General features: G+C 39.9%; 1 protein-coding gene across 2 annotated transcripts; it reads left to right on the top strand.

Annotated features, from left to right (window-relative positions):
* The first annotated feature begins 32 nt into the window (after nt 1–32).
* LOC122057899 lies at nt 33–14361 on the top strand. 2 transcript variants are annotated; one of them, XM_042620257.1, is made up of 3 exons: nt 33–252; nt 367–537; nt 4966–6988. In XM_042620257.1, the coding sequence occupies exons 1-3, from the start codon at nt 133–135 to the stop codon at nt 5194–5196; spliced, it is 522 nt and encodes a 173-aa protein (XP_042476191.1). In that variant the 5' UTR covers nt 33–132; the 3' UTR covers nt 5197–6988. The 2 variants fall into 2 exon arrangements, with proteins under 2 accessions (XP_042476191.1, XP_042476192.1); XM_042620258.1 differs by lacking the exon at nt 4966–6988 and adding an exon at nt 14061–14361 and having other exon boundaries at nt 46–252.
* The last annotated feature ends 5096 nt before the right edge of the window (nt 14362–19457 follow it).

A 19457-nucleotide genomic window follows, 5' to 3' on the forward strand; every position in this document is an offset into this window, starting at 1 on the left:
ATTTTAAGCGTGCTGTGTCTGGGCTCGAGTAGCTTTCTTTTTCCCAAATTTCCCCACCACGACAAGGGTTTTAGATTCTGCAGCGAATCGTCTCTGGAAGAGAGAGAGAGAGAGAGAGAGGGAGAGAGAGGTATGGACTTCAGTTTGGCAGCGTTGAAGCTATTGTGCGGGCAGCTGAAGCACGCCAAGGGGACATCATCACCGTCCGCCATGACCCTCGGCGGCATAATATTCCAGAGAGCTTGGTTGCAGGTTCAAATGCTCCTTTGCTTTCTTTCCTGCTATGCTTTGCGTTGCTTTTCTCTAGAGTCTAGGCCTAGTGGGTTGTTGTTGTACTTATAGACACGAGATGGATGAAGAGAGCAGGGCGTTTTGATATCAGGTTGTGAGGAAGGACGTTTCGTTCTAGACGACGGAAGCGGGATCATCGAGCTTTTTCTCTCCAAGGACTTCCTTACCCAAGACTGGAAAACTGGAATGTACGTTATGGTTGTTGGGCTCTATGTCGCTCGTACTGGAGACTTGCCCTTGATTAAGGTACTCGATCTATCCATGAAACTGATTTGAGCTATGGCCAAAGTTTTCCCCCAAAACTCTCTCTGTTTTTAGTTCCTGTAGTGGTTTCTCAGTTTCTTTTTTCTATTGAAAACCTGAACTATTTCATTTTATCTAATTAAAAAAAAAAATAATGAAATAGGTCATCATTCCAATTCAGTATTCACTAGCGTTTATTTCATGATGAACCATGAAATGGGGTAATGAAAATTGATGATAGGAAGGTACTGCAAAATGATAATTTAGGTACCCAAGTTCAATCATAAATAAAGAAGAAGAACTATGGGATGATATTGCACACAGATTTAAGGTAGGGTGGATGAAATGGAGAGGTGCATCCGGAGTGTTGTGTGATAGTTGTATTCCTTTAAATAAAAAGGAAAGTTTTATAGGACAGTAAAACAACAAGCAATGATGTATGGAGTTGAGTGTTGGGCAGTGAAGAAACAATTCAAAATGAAACTTAAGAGTAGCTGAAAACATGGATGAGTGGCAAAGCTATGTTAAGGCTAATTAACGCGTAGCTCCAATAAATGATAAATTGAGAGAAAGCCGTTTGAGGTGGCACAGACATGTACAGCAGATGTGATGAATTTCTAAAAACCTAGGTGAGTAGGTTAAAAAACTCAATCGAAAGCCAGGGTTACAGGGAAGAATAAAAGGTCAGAACTAAGAGAACTGATAACGTATAATCAGAAATTCAGGTGCATGCAATGTACTGTCAAAGGTTTGAGAGTAGTACTCTTTATTGAGGGGGTTTCTGATCAAAGAATTGATTTCAGGTTTATGATGTAGAACAGTGTTAAAGGATGACTAAACAACAACAAAATCAAGTAGTAATAATAAGATATTAAACTGAAGGGAAAAGTCTGGGCACACTACCGGGCTCCCAGACGCGTCATTCTCTCTCCTTCATCCCATGTAAAAGATTCCCGTGCCCATGTGTGTCCCACGCTGCCATTGGTTGGAGCCGCTAACTCCAGGAAAGCTAGTGGTGTGCCCAACCTCCTCCCTATACTGAAACAAGAAATCAGAAATTGTGAATGAAATAGGAACCAAATCTGCACATTCCACAGAGTTGAATAGTAGCAGGACTCTATCAGAACTTGAACAAATTTAAACTTCGCAAGTGTAGGCAGCCTTAGAATAGGGTCCGATTTCCATTAAGGAATCTAATCTGAAATCTCAATTTGATTATTAAAGGAAACAGAAAATCCAGAAAATTGCAAGCACAAGAACAAAACAGAAACAAACAGACACAAAGAATAGTAACCTGAGTTGATGGTGATTAAGAATTAGAGTAGAAGGAAGGAGGATGTGAACCAGATTTCCCACCTGGAACGAGGACAACATCTCATCAACCATTCTTAGGATCTCACCAAGTATAATGCATCTCACAGCAAGCTTGAATCCCACAGAGCATGATAGCAACAAAAGCCACACTTCATTAAACAAAAATTGTAGGGACAGCAAACTTTAGAATGTTTTATAGAAACAGTAAAGGCTGAATCATATTAGCTTTAGGACTGTTACTAGCTGTTAAGTTTGCCTCGAATTCTTGACCTGTTTTCAAGATTGACCCGATCCGACATATTTTGGTGGCGACCTGAATGGGAAGTTTTTTGAGATTTGTGATGGAAGTAGAGAGGTTGGGCTGATGCCCCCGCGGTATGGTTCTACCGGATCGATTGCGACCCTATGGGTCGACTCGCATCTTGGAGTATATAATGTACTGTTGTCTTGTTGAGAAAGTCATTGTATTTTGGGGGTTTATCGAGCTAGGGTTTTAGGGCGAGTTTTTTTGTCGCTGCTTGGGTGTAATCTCTCTTTTGCATAGTGAAACATCTTCTTCGTCTGAGGACGTAGCACACCACCTTGGTGTGTGAACCTCGTTAAATCTCTGTGTCGTGCGGATCTTTTGTCTATTTATTTTTGTATTTTCTTCGTGTTTGATCTAACACTAGCCAATAGGAAGCAACCTATTAAAAGAAACAAACCAAAACAGATCAGAAATAGCATAAACAACTTTTCATGCTTCCAGAAACAAAAATGGATTTTTTGTTGCTTGATAAACATGTTTCTCGAAACGTTTTTTGCAGACATAATGCCACTAAAAAACCCAATAGTATCATCGGATGCCCAAAAGGGAGAGAGGGTTCGGTTGCCTCTTTTTAGGTTTAAATGGTTGAGAGATTTATCGGGCATAACAACCTTTTTTTTTTCTCTTAAATTCGTTTGTAGAAATGATGAAACAAGTTCGACTTGTTTCGTCAAAGTCGTTTCTAGAATTGTAAATAGACAAATTTTGATTTATGTTTCTAGAAACGGGTGAAATGAAACAATTTTATTAAACGCTTTTTGGGCTGTTTCTCTGTTTTTGGGAATAAGAAAACGCAGAAATGGCAGAAACAGAACGTTGTCAAACGGTGCCCAAATCATACTAGGATTTCTAAAGCTGGAGGAAAACTGACTTAAATAGGAATGGAATTAATAAAGAATATCCCAGCCTTTACAAACAAACAAATAAACAATAAATTGAATAAAACTATTCCTAGATAATCTCCAATGTTCTAGTTTTGGGTGAACATGCAAACACCCACGCCTTAAGGCTTGGCTGAACCAAAACTGGTTCAAACTGAGTGAACTATGAACTGCAGCTGTGTTGCTAGTGAGTCAACTTCTTTCTCCTTCCTTGGTACTTTTTAGAGTACCAATCTTGATGCTTGAGGCTGATCTGCATCAACTCTCCACAGCTTGAAAGCCTTCATGATGGGGACATCAAGACGTACAGCTGAAGGGAGAAGAAGACCCAACCTTTTTTGTGGTTGGAGGATTAGAAAGAGGAAGAAAAAAAAAAAGAAAAAGAAGGTTCGGTCCAGCCTTCCCAGCGCTGGATCGAGTCCTCTCCTTCCTTTCTTTGCGAAGATTGTGTGGCCCCCACCAAATCTGATATGTTAGTAGTTTTATTTCCTAAGATTTTGTTTATTTAGGTTATTGAGTTAAGTAGGAAACTAAATAACATTCCAATTTTTTTTTTTTAGGAAGCTGCTTTATTTCTGAGATTATGTTCCTAGATTAGCCTTTTTCTTTTTAGTAATTATTCTATTATTTATGTAAGGCCATTGGCCACAATGAGAATTAATGAATGAAGAATATTGAAGGCAAAACAACCCCCAAAACCCCCCGCCCATGATTTCTCTTTCTCTCCCCTCTCCCTCTTCTCATCTCACTCTCGGTCTCCCTCTGTTTCACGCCTCCTCTCTCTCTCACGACTCTCTCTCTCATCCTCTGTCTCTCGGTTACTGCTCCTACTGTATCCACTATTCGTGAGCTGTTGAAAGCTCTAGCACCCACACAAGCTCCATCGGCAACAACAAAGATCACTACACAGCAAGCTGGATTTTCTTCATCAACCAAGGTTGGACTGCAACTCTTTATTTTGGAGGACTTCGACTTCTTCTTTACTCCTCAGACCAGGACAGCAACAAGGTAACTAATTAAACTAAACCCCTCCCACCTCCATATTTCCCGGTTACATGTTGCAACCCATTAACATTGAGACCAACCTATGCCCTTTTGCTTATGTCTATTTTTACCCATTGTTTTAAGACGTTTTGTCACTGTTATGTTTCCAAAACCTTTGCTGATTTTTCTATTTTAATTGGCTGTTAGAGGACATTGATTGTTTGCATATCCTATTTGGTGTTTGGATTGATTTGTGCTGAACCTAACATTCGTATGATGTTTGTTCCCTTCCCCATGTCCCCACTTGAAGCTTAAGAGTTTGTGTTTTTCCGCCTAGATTATTATTGCTTTTTGCTGCTTTGTTTATTAGTCTCATTCTATTTTGCATGATTAATCTTGTTTGCTGAGTTTCTTTTGTCCTATCTACCCAAGTCCCTTGAGTTAACCCTACCTAATTAATTAATCTTGTAGGAGACCTAGTCACCTAGGAACCCCCTACATCACTTCATCTTTGACAAATGGAGAAGTGATGTAGATCGAGGGCCATGTAGTGCTCGTACAACTCCAGGTTGAGACACTTGAAATTGTTCCCTTGTATACAAGGCCATCAGCTCTTGGACGGCCTTTCCACTTGAAAAAGAAGGAATGGTAACCACCTCCCTTTTGAGCGATAATATGCTTGTCATCCACAATATCCTTTATCTCATCCTCAATGGGTGCAGTAACCTAGGGCAGCCGTAAAGTATGCTCTATTATTTCTCCCTCATCCGAGTGGTGACCCAAATAGATTGTAAGATCAGCCACATTGAAGATGTTTCTTATGGCTATGTCAGCAGATAAGTCAAGAAAACATAACCATTTGGTCCAATCTTTTTAAAGTACTTGTAAGGTCCCATTTTCTGTCAAGGAAACCCTCAGGAATGTGAATTATCACCATGTCTCCAGGCTGAAACTCCACAAAACAACGTGATGGGGACATCCACGTGTACCAGCGACGCCGACGCAAGAACCAGCCACATTCACTATGGCTGGAGGATGCTTTTATGGAAGGAAACTAAAGGGAAGAAGAAAGAAAGAAGAAGGAAGAAGGGAGGAAGAATCGACCAGCCTTGCCCTATCGCTGGCCTCTTTCTCTCTCTCTCCCATCACCCAAGATTGTGTGGGCCCCACTGCTGATTTGTTATTTAGTTAGCTTATTTTCTAGTATCTTATTTTTCTAGATCTTTGAGATAAGTAGGAAGCCAAATAATATTCCTATTTGTTTTAGGAAACTTCTTTTGTTGTGAGATTATTTTCCTAGTTGGCCTTTTTCCTTTTTTCTTTTAGTAATTATCTCCCTACTTATGTAAGGCCATTGGCCACGACTTTTTAATGAATGATTATTGAAAGCAAAAAAAGGCAACGACTTTATCTCTCTCGATCTCTCTCTCTCTCGTCTTTCATTCTCGATCTTCTCTCTCTTTCTCGCCTCCCCTCTCTCTCACGACTTTCCCTCCCATTCTCTTTCTCTCTTTCACTGCATCTATTCTCTGGTTACTGTCACGTCTACTACAGCTGCTGAATACTACCGATTGAAGTCCATCTCAGTTGCATAAAGCCCCATCGGAATGCTGCTGAACACTCCTTCAACAAACTGGAGTTTTCCCTTCATCAAATAAGGTGGGCTGCATCTCTATTTGGGAGGACTTCGACCTCTCCTTTTCTCTTCAGAACGGGACAGCGTTAAGGTAAGTAGATCCTCTCCCCCATCCCACTTCCTTGACTGTTTACTACCTCCCTGTTGATCCCACTGAAGACTGAAATTATTAAAATTAACCTCTGTTTCAACCATTATCATTTCCTGCTGTCCTTCAGAATTATCCTGATGTGTTCAAACCTGTTACTGTTGCTCTTGTATTTTCATCCTGCTGAACTTACGTACTACTGCTGTTTTCGTAATCAATTTTCTGTGATTAAGAATGCTGCTGATTTCTGTAGTAGTTGATTGATGTAAGGAAGAGCATGATACTTACTCTCTGAATTCTTGAATTGATTTGTGCCTATCTACATTATGTTGCCATGTTCCCTTCCCCATATTCCCCACTTGAAGCCTAGGTAGTTTATATGCTTTTCTTTCTAGATTAGTATTGATTGCTGCTACTCTGTTTAATAGTCCTCTAATTCGTGCATGCTAATTAATGTATTGTGTTGTTCTCTATTAATCACATTCCCATTCTAAGCCCTAGTGAGTCTACCTCTGTCCACGTGGGTAATATTTGTAGGAGTCCTAGTTGTCTAGGTATCCTCCTACATCATCTTGGTATCAGAGCATGGTTTTGTCTAGATTTAGGGTGATTAGGTACTGCTGTCCATTGTTTACATGTCCTACCTTTTGAGGTCTAGTCTCCGTCACAATCTGTCCTAGTCGAGTCTGAGTTAAGAGAGCGTTATCATAGATTAGTGGACACTCTTTTCTTCCTTAAATTGGCGGGACCAAATCGCATTGGACGCTATTCCCTCCAAAAGCACATACTTAAGAGGGAGATTTCTGACCTCAAGATTGAGAGGGTTAACTACTTGTCTCAATTGGAGATTCTGAGTAGACCTTGAGTCTTTGGTGGCAACCGTACCTTGGTTGCCCATCTCCTTATGTCCACTCGTAGTGTTAAGAGGATACCAGAACATGTCTGACCTTTCTGACACCCCCACCCAACCTGAGCAGTTGGCTGAATTCATGAAAGCCATCCAAGCTACCCTCCAAGCTAGCCAAGCTATACAGGAGACACAAGCTGCCCATCTCCAAAACCTTACCGATAAGTTGGCTGCCCTCGAGACAAGTGCCCAAAACCCTGATAGACGGCAAGGCCGTAACACAACTGGCAGTGAACCTAGGGACAGAGGCCCTAACCATGAGGAAGTGAACGAGAGTAACCACACTGATGGTTATGACCAGATAGGGGGGATAACTTCCAAGGCCAAGGGCGTGGTCGGGGTTGGGATAGGGGTAGGGGTCGAGGCCCACCGCCAAGACACCAAACCAATATGGAGATGATAAGGGTTATGAGCATTATGATAGGGGTTTTGATGTCAGACGGATGATTAAGGTTGATGCCCCTACCTATGATGGTTAGATTGATGCTAGGATCCTTCTGGATTGGATCAAGCAGATGGATAGGTACTTCGATTTCTACGATATGCTAGAGGAAGTCCGCTACTGATTTGCTAATTTCAAGCTTATTAGGACTTCTGGACAGACCTAGAGTACCAGGAGGACCACCTAGGACTAGAGCCAATCACCACGTGGGTAGAAATGCAAGAGAGGCTCAAGAGGGAATTTTTGCCTATCACTTATAGGCTCCAGTTGTTGAATGAAATGAATACCCTGAAGCAAGGAAAGTTGATTGTGACCGAATACATGAGCAAGTTCAATGAATTGAAAATTAGAAGCCGTATTCGGGAGGATGTTGAGCAGACACTATCCAGATTCCTTACCAGGCTCAACTCCAAAATTCAGTCTCGTATGGCACCCCACCTGGTGCAAGACGTTCCACAGGCCTTTAGGATAGCCCTTGAGGTGGAATCCTCCATGAGAACTTATTCTCAGAGGAAGAGCTTCCAAGCTGGGGGAGTCCCAATTTAGAAAACCACCCCAAGGCTCAACTGGATTCCCAAAACCCCCCACTGCACCACAGCGTCAATTTGACAACAAGGGTAAAGGAATTTTGGGAGAAGCACCCAAGAGTAGTGGGCAACAACAGTGCTTCAAGTGTCGTGGGTTTGGTTACTTCTCTAGAGAGTGTCCCAATAGGAACTTTTATGTGGGAGAGCAAACTCCTGAAAAAGGTGACCAAGAGGGTTTTCAAGACCATGAGTATAAGGACCATAAGCCAGATGAGACCATATCTGATGAGGACGCCAAGGAGGCCAGTGACCTCAAGCTTGGTATTATGCGATGCATGGTCTCACAACCTAGGAGTAGCGATGATTGGCGGCGAACTAATATTTTCATCACTTACACATGTCATCAGGGTAAGAATTGCCGCATCACTATAGACAGCGGGAGTTGCATGAATGTGGTCGTCAAGAGCGCTATTGCTCAAATGGGCTTCAAACCTGAACCCCACCCCAAGCCTTACAAGGTTGCCTAGGTAGATCAGTCCACCATCCCCGTTAATCTGAGGTGTTTAGTTCTCCTACGCTTTGTAGGATATGAGGATCGAGTGTGGTGTGATGTTCTAGAGATGGATGTTGCCCACATCATCTTAGGTAGACCCTGGTTATATGACAGAGATGTCACCAATTATGGGAAGTGTAACACCTATGTCTTTGAGTTCAAAGGGAAGAAAATTAGGCTGACCCCCAGTGCCCCTAAGGAAGTAAGGGTTCCAGAACATAGGGGAAGTACATCTAAATACACCCCCACCAAAACACTCGACATTTTAAATCAACAACAATTTAAAGGAGGGTGTCAGGAGTCAGGGGTGATTTATGCTCTAGTTGCCATACAGAGTAATACTGATAGGTCACGCTTATTCACTAAGGCTCCTAGAGAAGTGCAACCCTTGTTGAGGAAATTTGAGAGGTTATTCCCTGAGGAACTACTCGAGTTACCACCTATGCGTGACATCCAACACGCTCTTGACTTAGTTCCAAGGTCCTCTCTCCCGAACTTACCCTATTACCAAATGAATCCCAAAGAGCACGCCGAACTCAAGCGGCAAGTGGATGAATTGTTACAGAAGGGATTCATTAGGGAGAGCCTTAGCCTATGTGCAGTACCTGCCTTGCTCACGCCAAAGAAAGATGGCACCTGGCATATGTGTTGATAGTAGGGCCATCAATAAGATCACCGTCAAGTATAGGTTCCCTATCCTCAGGCTTGATGACATGTTGGATATGATGGCCAACTCGTCGATCTTCTCAAAGATTGATCTCAAGAGCGGGTACCACCAAATTTGGGTTAAGCTAGAGATGAGTGGAAGACAGCTTTCAAGACGAAGGATAGCATTTTTGAGTTGTTAGTCATGCCTTTTGGCTTGTCAAATGCACCTAGCACCTTCATGAGGATAATGAATCATGTGCTTCAACCATTCATTGGTAAGCTTCTAGTGTTTACTTTGATGACATCCTCATCTATAGTAAGACCCCGTCTTCTCACTTGGATCACTTACAGAAGGTTTTTCATGTGCTTTTACAAGAGAAACTCTTTGTCAACCTCAAGAAGTGCACCTTCATGAGTGTCAAGTCATCTTCTTAGGATTTGTTGTGTCAACTAAGGGAGTGTCTGCTGACCCTGAGAAAGTGAGAGCGATTGTAGAGTGGCTTGAGCTAACTAATGTCCATGAGGTACGAAGCTTTCATGGCTTAGCCACTTTCTACAGGAGGTTCATCTACCGGTTTAGTTCCATTATATCTCCTATCATCGATTGTATGAAAAAGGAGTTCCAATGGACTAAGATTGCTACGAAGACCTTTAATGAGATTAAAAAGCTTATAACTGAAGCTCCAGTCCTGCGCCTCTCGGATTTCTCTAAGGTCTTCGAAGTGAATTGTGATGCATCTGGTATTGGAATAGGTGGTGTCCTAGGACAAGAGGGCCACCTTGTTGTCTATTTTAATGAGAAACTTAAGCTAGGCAACGATATTCCACATTCAACAAGGAATTCTATGCGGTTGTCCAATCATTGCGTTATTGGCGACATTACCTTTTACTGCAAGAATTTGTGCTATTCTCTGATCACCAAGCTCTAAGATACCTGAATACCCAAATGAAATTTAACCAGAGACATACCAAGTGGGTTGAGTTTCTCCAAGAGTACACTTTTGTACTCAAGCACAGACCTGGTGTCGAGAATACTGCTGTAGATACACTGAGCCGGGTGAACATGTTCCTCAGTCGCACCAATGCTAGGAGTCGGGCTAGTGTGTTACTCCAGGCAATGAGTGTAGAGGTTGTAGGGTCGAGCGAGTCAAGGACCAATACCCCACCTGTCCTGATTTTAGTGAGCCGTTCACTTCCTTGAGTGAAGGCAACCCGGTCAATCACTCGGCCTACTTATTTAGGGAGGGCTTCTTTTTTAAAGGAAGCCAGTTGTGCATTCCCAGGACTTCACTCCGAGATTTTCTGATCTGGGAATTGCATGCTGGGGAGTCGCTGGCCATTTCGATCGAGATAAGACCATCACCATCACCCTCGTTGAGGATTGATTCTTTTGGCCAGGACTAAAGAGGGATGTTGCTAGAGTTATGAGTCAGTGTAGGACATGTCAAACTGCCAAACAACAAAAGCAGAACACGGGTTTATACACTCCCCTACCCATTCCCCATGCCCCTTGGCAGGACCTCAGCATGGACTTTGTGCTTGGTCTGCCAAAAACTTCGAGAGGCCATGTTTCTGTTTATGTGGTTGTAGATCGCTTCTCGAAAATGACCCATTTCATCCCATGCTCTAAAACCTCTGATGCGTCCACAGTAGCTGAACTTTTCTTTAACGAGGTTGCCAAGTACCATGGGTTATCCCTCACCATAGTGTCCGATAGGGATGTTAAGTTCACTAGTCATTTTTGGAGGACCCTATGGCGGATGATGGGCACTAAGCTCCGCTTCTCTTCAGCTTTCCACCCTCAGACTGATAGCCAGACTGAGGTTGTCAATAAGAGTTTAGGAAATTTATTGCGTTGCCTCATAGGAGAACACCTTACCAGTTGGGATCGAGTCCTTAGCCAAGTTTAGTTTGCATATAATAGTTCTAAGAATCGTACCACTGGTCTGTCCACCTTTGAGATTTGTTCAGGATACTAGCCCCGGGCACCCATAGACCTTGTCCCAGTTGTGTCTAGTTCTAGGACATCCCTGTCAGCCGAGTCTTTTGCTCGGCACATACATGATTTACATGCAGGTATAAGAAGACAGATAACACTGAGCAACGATCAATACAAGTCAAAGGCAAATGTGCACAGAAGACCACAAGAGTTTCAAGAGGAAGATATGGTGATGGTTAGAATCAAGCCGCAGTGTTTTGTTAGGGGAAAAGCGAGCAAACTACATGCTCGCAGCACAAGTCCTTTCAAGGTTCTTAAGAGGATAGGTGCCAATGCCTATATCCTTGATCTACCAACTCATATGGAAATTAGCAATGTTTTTAATGTAGAAGATCTTGTCCGATACCACGGTGCCTCCACCATTACCCCTTTCTATCATGATGACCTTGAGGACTTCCCTTTCACCCTTGATGATATCGCTGAACCAACCCAGCCACTTCCCCCCAATCTCCTTATCACTTGTACCTAAGGTCATGAGGAGAACTGAAGAAGTTGAGGAAATCCTTGATGAGAGGAATGTATCCACACACGCAGGAGGTTCCAGAGAGTTCTTGGTCTAATGGTGTGGACGTCCGAAAATTGACAACACTTGGATCACAGTGCAAGAAATCCGACAACAAAACCCGGATTTGCTTGAGTACTACATGAGCCATAATTCACCGTAGGTGAATTCTTCCAAGCCGGGGAGAGTTGATGGGGACATCCAAGCGTACCAGCAACGCCGACGCAAGAACCAGCCACATTCACTATGGCTGGAGGATGCTTTCATGGAAGGAAACTAAAAGAGAAGGAAGAAGAAGGAAGAAGGGAGGAAGAATCGACCATCCTTGCCCTATCGCTGGCCTCTTTCTCTCTCTCTCTCTCCCATCACCCAAGATTGTGTGGGCCCCACTGCTGATTTGTTATTTAGTTAGCTTATTTTCTAGTATCTTATTTGTCTAGATCTTTGAGATAAGTAGGAAACCAAATAATATTCCTATTTGTTTTAGGAAATTCTTTTGTTGTGAGATTATTTTCCTAGTGGCCTTTTTCCTTCTTTGTTTTTTTGTAATTATCTCCCTATTTATGTAAGGCAGTTGGCCACGACTTTTTTTTAATGCATGATTATTGAAAGCAAAAAAAGGCAATGACTCTATCTCTCTCGATCTCTCTCTCTCTCGTCTCTCATTCTCGATCTTCTCTCTCTTTCTCGCCTCCCCTCTCTCTCACGACTTTCCCTCCCATTCTCTTTCTCTCTTTCACTGCATCTATTCTCTGGTTACTGTCACGTCTACTGCAGCTGCTGAATACTACCGATTGAAGGCCATCTCAGTTGCATAAAGCCCCATCGGAATGCTGCTGAACACTCCTTCAACAAACTGGAGTTTTCCCTTCATCAAATAAGGTGGGCTGCATCTCTATTTGGGAGGACTTCGACCTCTCCTTTTCTCCTCAGAACGGGACAGTGTTAAGGTAAGTAGATCCTCACCCCCATCCCACTTCCTTGACTGTTTACTACCTCCCTGTTGATCCCACTGAAGACTGAAATTAACCTCTGTTTCAGCCATTATTATTTCCTGCTGTCCTTCAGAATTATCCTGCTGTGTTCAAACCTGTTATTGTTGCTCTTGTATTTTCATCCTGCTGAACTTACATACTACTGCTGTTTTCTTAATCAATTTTCTGTGATTAAGAATGCTGCTGATTTCTTTAGTAGTTGATTGATATAAGGAAGAGCATGATACTTACTCTCTGAATTCTTGAATTGATTTGTGCCTATCTACATTATGTTGTCATGTTCCCTTCCCCATGTTCCCCACTTGAAGCCTAGGTAGTTTATATGTTTTTCTTTCTAGATTAGTATTGATTGCTGCTACTCTGTTTAATTGTTTTCTAATTCATGCATGCTAATTAATGTATTGTGTTGTTTTCTATTAATCCCAATCCCATTCTAAGCCCTAGTGAGTCTACCTCTGTCCTCGTGGGTAATATTTGTAGGAATCCTAGTGTTCTAGGTATCCTCCTACATCACAACGATCACAATTAACCTTAGCTTTATAAGAATCATTGCAAAGAGCAATATGACATCGAACATCAGCTTGGACCTCAATAATATGGCATATAAACTTATCCCCTTCAATACAAATGTGTGTCTGAGGCGGAAGGGGAACAAGGTCGGCAGGTTGCTTAGATTGAACTACAAGAACAATTTCAAATGGAGTATGACTCGTCCTATTCACTGAACTGTTCTACGCAAATTCCGTGATGTCAAGAATGGATGGCCATGTCTTCTCATAGTCATGAACAAGGCAATGCATAAGTTGCCCAAACTTTAGTTAATAACCTTTGTTTGACCATCGGTATGTGGATGGAAGGATGTAGAAAACTAAATTTTTGTGTTGGTCTTAAACCATAGTCTTCCAAAAATAACTAAAATTTGGCATCTCTATCGGATACAGTTGACTCTGGCCGCCCATATAGACGCACAACTCCCTTGAGGGTTTTTTTTTGGGGGGGAAGGGGGCAGAGGGGTTTCGATACCCAGTCATGCCTAGGCATTGGCTAGTTGCTGCTTGCATAGTTATCGCTGCGACACACATGCTGCTTTGCCTGATGAGAGGTAAAGGTGGCACCTACCTGCCTTAACTAGTTCCTCTATTGGCTTTGTTTGTTTGAAACCTTTGGGTATGCTTCTCAATGTGGGAGACTCGCCCCCTTTTTCTGTTGACATAAATAGCAATTTTCTTATCAGATGGGTAAAAAGAATGGATTAATGACTTGCTAAAATGAATGTTCGAAAAATTGCATCAGTGGGTATAGTATTGGAATTTCAGAAACAGTTCATTTATTGGGAATACATCACAGCACTTTTTTTTTCTTATGATAAGACTAGAATTTCATATTGAGCACCCTCCTAGACAGCTGCTGACATATTTAAGTTACTCATCAATGGTGAAAAGCTTTAGGTGGACTTATACGATGTATTCTTTCCATTGGATATCAATTTTGAGATGTAATTAAAAATTCCGGATTTTTTATTTTATTTTTGGGGGTGGGGTGGGGGCTGGAGACTGCAATTCAGCTTCTAAATGGACCTCAAGAAGTTTTGCAATATTTCTATGAAGAACAGACTAAACTACATAATTTTGTCAAAAAAGTTTGCTTCCTACACCACAAACATGCACAGACCCAATTAACTTTTGAATCACCTTTTTTCTTTTTCCCTTACATATATTGAGGTCTTTTGTCTTCAAAATGCAGGTTCACAAAATAGTTAATCTTTCGCCGTTCCCTGATCGAGAAGCACTATGGCTTCTAGAAGTCATTGAGGCAAATAAATTATTCTACCTGTCTTCATCTGAAGAATGATAGGATCTTCTCTTAACAAGTCTCTCCATTCACTTTTCTGTAATTAATGTTTTGAAATGGTGCCTTAACTGTCTCTTTCTTTTTCCCTTCAGTTGAAGAAACTGGGGGAGGAGAGATGACTTATCTGTTCAATTATAGGTCTTTGTTAACAAATCTGTTGCATCTAAAAGGCAAAATTGCTGGTTCTTCTGCCTTTGTCTGGTCATTTTTATTAATTTATTGGATTCATCATTTTCCCAAGTTGTTGAGCGCTCACCATTTTCTGCCAACGGTACCCACCAAAGAGATTTAACTACAGAAATGGACCCGAGTAGATGGCCACACTAAGCATCTACTCTATCGTTTTGAAAGTCCAACAAAATATTGGTGAATCATTAGTATTGATGAATGAGGAATGGCAAAACTATCAATATAGCCAAATGCAAGAGGTACAAAATTGTTTTATTGTGCTGGCTTTTCTTTCGGATAAAGCTGAAACCACCCTTTGTACACTGAGAATGAGAGCTAGTCAATTCGAGTTTTAGATTTTTTGGACTAATTTTGCAGAAGACTCCATAACTCTCTAATATGGATTCGGATTGAATCGAAATGAAAAGCGTATGGACCACAATTCGAAGCTTTACAAATTTCAAGAATACCTAATTAACATCTTGGTTTTACAAAAAGAGCAAAATGTCCCTGAACTTTTTGGAAGTCGTGATTTCTTCATCCGATATTGAAATGGGACTAAATCGGGTGCGTTGGAAAGGAATTTTTATGGTCACATTAGAACATGGATCCGCCTTCTAAAAAAATCATCTTCAATGCTGAAAATGCCCCAAAGAGGAAGGCCAAAATTGTTAGTTTAAGGTCCAGAAATCCACATTTCCTACCATGGATGAACCAAACCATTCAAACACATCAAACACTATTGTCATTTCATTGGAGAGACTGTACATTGTTACATCATCTTTTTCAACCACCTCACCCAATTGGTCACTTCATCACTACCATATGGTCGAGGTTGCCAATAAAAACAACCAGAAAACAACAATTTCTACTACCATGGGGTTTTCAAGTTACACCTTTGGAGGGATCGTCCTTTAGTGCAATTAAGGACAATTTAAAGGTTACCATTTATGATCACACCACTTGGTTAGATCGTGTTCGTTAAATCCATTATTAGCTTTATTATAAAAGAACCAAAGTTTGAATTCTAAATCCACAAGACATTATTTGTTATTGAGATTGGAGTGGCGAGAGAGAGCCTGTTTATTTTCAACCTTAGGTTTTAGCCATTCAGAAGGTGCATTCGACGAAAATCTTCACTGGGTTTTGCATTCCTTTGGAAGAACACACCATCAATGTATTCCAAGTGACCATCACTCACAATTATTAGTTCGTGAAACTGCATTCATCAAGATCCATTGTTGGAATTTTTTTCATGTTATGCTCTGTCAACTAATTGCTTCTGTTGCATCTTATTATACTTCATGTTGATAGATTTAATCCACTCACTAATGAAGCTAGATGAGCTTCTTGTATTATGTTTCAAAATCATTTTATCTTTTCTTGACTGGATCTTGGCTGATAGAGAGTGAGACTGAAACAAAGGCTAGGGGCCTTCTCCAAAGCACCAATGCAGAAATTATGTTAATTACTTTGTTTCAAATTTTAATAAATTTGTAATTAAGAAGTCTGAAGGTACAATAAGGATAATTAAAACCAACTCTCGCATGCTGATTGATGTGGCGTGGGTGATTTATATTGATGAGACTTAAAAGTTTATCTTTGGTATGTATGGATCCACCATTAAGTTCTTTAGAGTATTTAATTAGTATCTTAAAATTCTTGGATTAGTGTTTCATGATTTTGTTAATTTTCTTGTTTTTCAGGTTAGAATATCCCTACACCCTAGTTGGTTGCTAATTGGTTTAATTTAGATTAAGCAACTTAACATCAAATTTGAGATTTAAATTGACTATGTGAGGGGGGAGGGTTATACCCAAAAAAAAAAACTGAGAATTAACAGGTAATGAGGTTATTCTCCTCCCTTAGGACTCTTTTTTTTTCATTTTTTTTATTTTTTATTTTTTATTTTTGAACTTGAGACCTCATGGTAAGTTTGGGTTTTTTGCACACCACAGCTCACCAACTACGTTAGGCAGTTGTTATGACTTCACTATTGATCTCCTTACTTTCATTAAGGAAGATTTGAATTGTAAAATTTATTGCTGATGTAATGAATTATTTTCTGTTTTGTTTTGATCTCTATTGAATGTGGGTTGAGGGGGTCTATCCCTACTTGCTTGGAGTCGTTCATTCTTTAAGGCATGTCTAAAGGAGGAGGATGAAGATTGCCATTTTAGGTATATTTTCTTTTTCTTAATAGAATATATTTACCTACAAAAAAAATTACATCAAATTATAACATAGTCCCCCAATATTTCGATCTAAAAAGTTGACGTGTTCAAGTTTGGCTGATGGTGAGTATCAGATATCCTCCACATCTCTAAGTATTTTTCGATTTGTAACTTTTCTTCTATTCCTAGGGAGATCAACTTTGTTGTAGATTCTCTAGTAAGGAGGGCCATATCTATACCGTGTACGACAATTTGACTGTTAATCACTCCATGATTGTGGGAGAATCAAACTCCAACCTCCATGTGTAACTCACGGTTTTCTCAATAAATTTTTTGTTACCCAAAAAAAAAATGTATATTGGGCTCCCCAATCTGAACAAAAAATTGGCTCAATAAGCTGGATCATTCTTTCTATCTCTCTTCTATTATTATTATTATTGTTATTATTATTCTTATTATTACTATTATTATTCAACTTTGTAAAATTAATCAGTTAACTAGTTCAATCCCAAATACTTGAAATAATGGTCGAGTTTGTGTATCTCTATATGCATCAGGTTAAATTTCAAGTCGTCCTCTTGTTATTGCATAATTTTTTTTTCTAAAATAAGTAAATGGAAAATGATGTACACACTATTGCAACACCCTAGGTGTAGCAGCTCCATTGGTCCAAAGGTGTTGTGTGTTAACAGTCATCTCCAGCTCGAATCTTTCTGCGATTGATTTGTTGCGCAGGTTAGGGTGGCAACGTCAAACCAAGGTTTACTCTTGGGCTTAAATCCTAAAACCAAGCAATTTAGGTTCGAGGGGTTCCTTGTTAACAAAAAAAAAAAAAAAAAAAAAAAAAAAAAAAAAAACAATGATGCAGTACATATCTTCTCATGCACTTTCTTCTCTTTGAGGTGACAAGGCATTACAGATGGGTGTCATGTAGATCTTTCCGTGTTATGGATAGTTTATCTATGTAACAATAAAAAGTGATATTTCTATAGTCACAAGACAAATAGATTATTAATATTTTCAATTTTTCTTAAGAGAAAAGTCTAGGCATGTTGGCTTTTTTTAAATTTAAATTATTTGTTTTCAGTTAAAGTTGAATGATAATATGTCTAAGGTACTAGTACACATAATCAAAAGATTGAAAGGAAAATCTTGATTTTTATTCCAATTTGAGTTTAAATAAATCTTGTGTGACATGAAACTAGAAAATTTTGAGAATGACCTATTGAGACAATTAATGAAAACGCTAATTGCTCGCAAGAGCATGTTGTGACTATACTTAGAATGATCATCGCTATGCATTGGGAAGGCTCACCACCACTTCCCTAGAAATTGACATCACAAACTTATTTTGGATAGACAATTAATAACTTGGATAGCCTTGGGATGACCTTAAAGATTAAATTGTGATATATAGATATAACTAAAAAGATCTGAGAATGACTTCATGAAATTAATGCATTGCCACTCCTGATTTCTTTTTCCTGTCTAAATCTCTATCTATGACAATGCTAACCTAACATATTTTGTGATTCTCACACTCTCCAATCACATCTGTTTTTACTTATCATAACTTAATTAATTTCATTAGGTTCCCAAATGCCAAAGAGGTTAGCAAAATCCTAATTTATTATCAAATTACAAGTAGTTGACAAAAACATAACCCATTTATAGAAATATCTCTTAACACACTTCAAAACCTCTTCAAAAACTCTTTTAATAGAATGATAAGAAAGTAAAGCTATTGATAACGTCATGAAATCATACCCCCTTAATTAGGGAAAATTACGCCCCCTCCCCTAACATTGATGGTGTGAGTATGTTAGTTTTAAATATCAAAAGACTGTATAACCCTTTAGTGGAAATTCCTAACCCTGACCCAACCATAGAAATTTCTGACTCCAAGTTAGATATTTGTGACATGTCATCGAGGGTTGAAACTAACATCAAAAGACTGTATTACCCTTTAGTGAAAATTCCTACCAAAAGATTGCAATATCATTTTTGTAGGAAACGATATTTGTAACATGCCATTGAGGGTTGCAATTGGATTAGGTTGGGCGGCTTTTGAAAGCCCCAACCGAACCTTGAGTCCCCTTAGCCAGGCTAAGCCTGACCTGACCTTGACTTAGAGCCTGAAAAATAACCCAATTAGGCATAAGCCTACATTACACAATTGAACAAGGCTATTACTTGGACTAACTATTCTATTCCAACTAAGGACTGGCCTGTCCTTATTTAGAGCCTGAAGAATTCAATTCTAACCTAACTCAATTTGACCCTAATTTAGAGTCAAAAATTCCTAACCCTGACCCAACCTTAGGACTAGAATATCTTAACCTAGACCCTATTCAGGCTCAAACTTGCACCCTATCTCATCCATAATAGCTTCACTTGTTCCACTTGATGCAATTTTGAGTGTGACTTGTGAGTATAGACAGGAGGTCGAGGGATGGGATAACTTTGAAAAAATTAAAATCTGTCAAATTAATCCAAATTAGTGGGCTCATTTTAAAATTGTCCATGGATGGGGAAGGACCATCTGATCTTGTCTCTATTGGGTATTTAGTTTTACATATTTACAAGAATCAGGCAAAGTGACGTAGCCTGTACGTCCTATCTAAGCATATCCACAAGTGGGAAGACTCCACTTTTATACACATAAGAAAAAATTAAAAAAATTTCTAAAGAAAACGGTCATGATACGGAGTTTTAGAAGGGCCCTTAATTCTTGGCTTCGCCGTATCTTGCCGGAAATGAATGAGAAGAATAAAGTAGTATTAGTCGGAAAAAATCAGTCTTTGACTGTGACATTTGCAGAACAAACAAGAAAAGGTAACCATCTACATAAGAGAGCCTCTCAACTTGTGTAGACTATGATAGTTAGAATAATTTTAATTTGAAGAATAGAACTTTTTTTTTTTTTTTTTTTTTTTTTTTTTTTTTT

Source organism: Macadamia integrifolia, chromosome 12 (genome assembly GCF_013358625.1).
Source record: "Macadamia integrifolia cultivar HAES 741 chromosome 12, SCU_Mint_v3, whole genome shotgun sequence".
Classification (NCBI taxonomy): domain Eukaryota; kingdom Viridiplantae; phylum Streptophyta; class Magnoliopsida; order Proteales; family Proteaceae; genus Macadamia; species Macadamia integrifolia.

What these genes read in the sequence shown, in the direction of transcription:
- LOC122057899 (XM_042620257.1), top strand. Translation starts at nt 133, where the DNA reads ATGGACTTCAGTTTGGCAGCGTTGAAGCTATTGTGCGGGCAGCTGAAG. An exon ending in TCCAGAGAGCTTGGTTGCAG is followed by an intron (nt 253 to 366) that starts GTTCAAATGCTC and finishes TGAAGAGAGCAG; the next exon opens with GGCGTTTTGATATCAGGTTG. An exon ending in GAGACTTGCCCTTGATTAAG is followed by an intron (nt 538 to 4,965) that starts GTACTCGATCTA and finishes CCATGTCTCCAG; the next exon opens with GCTGAAACTCCACAAAACAA.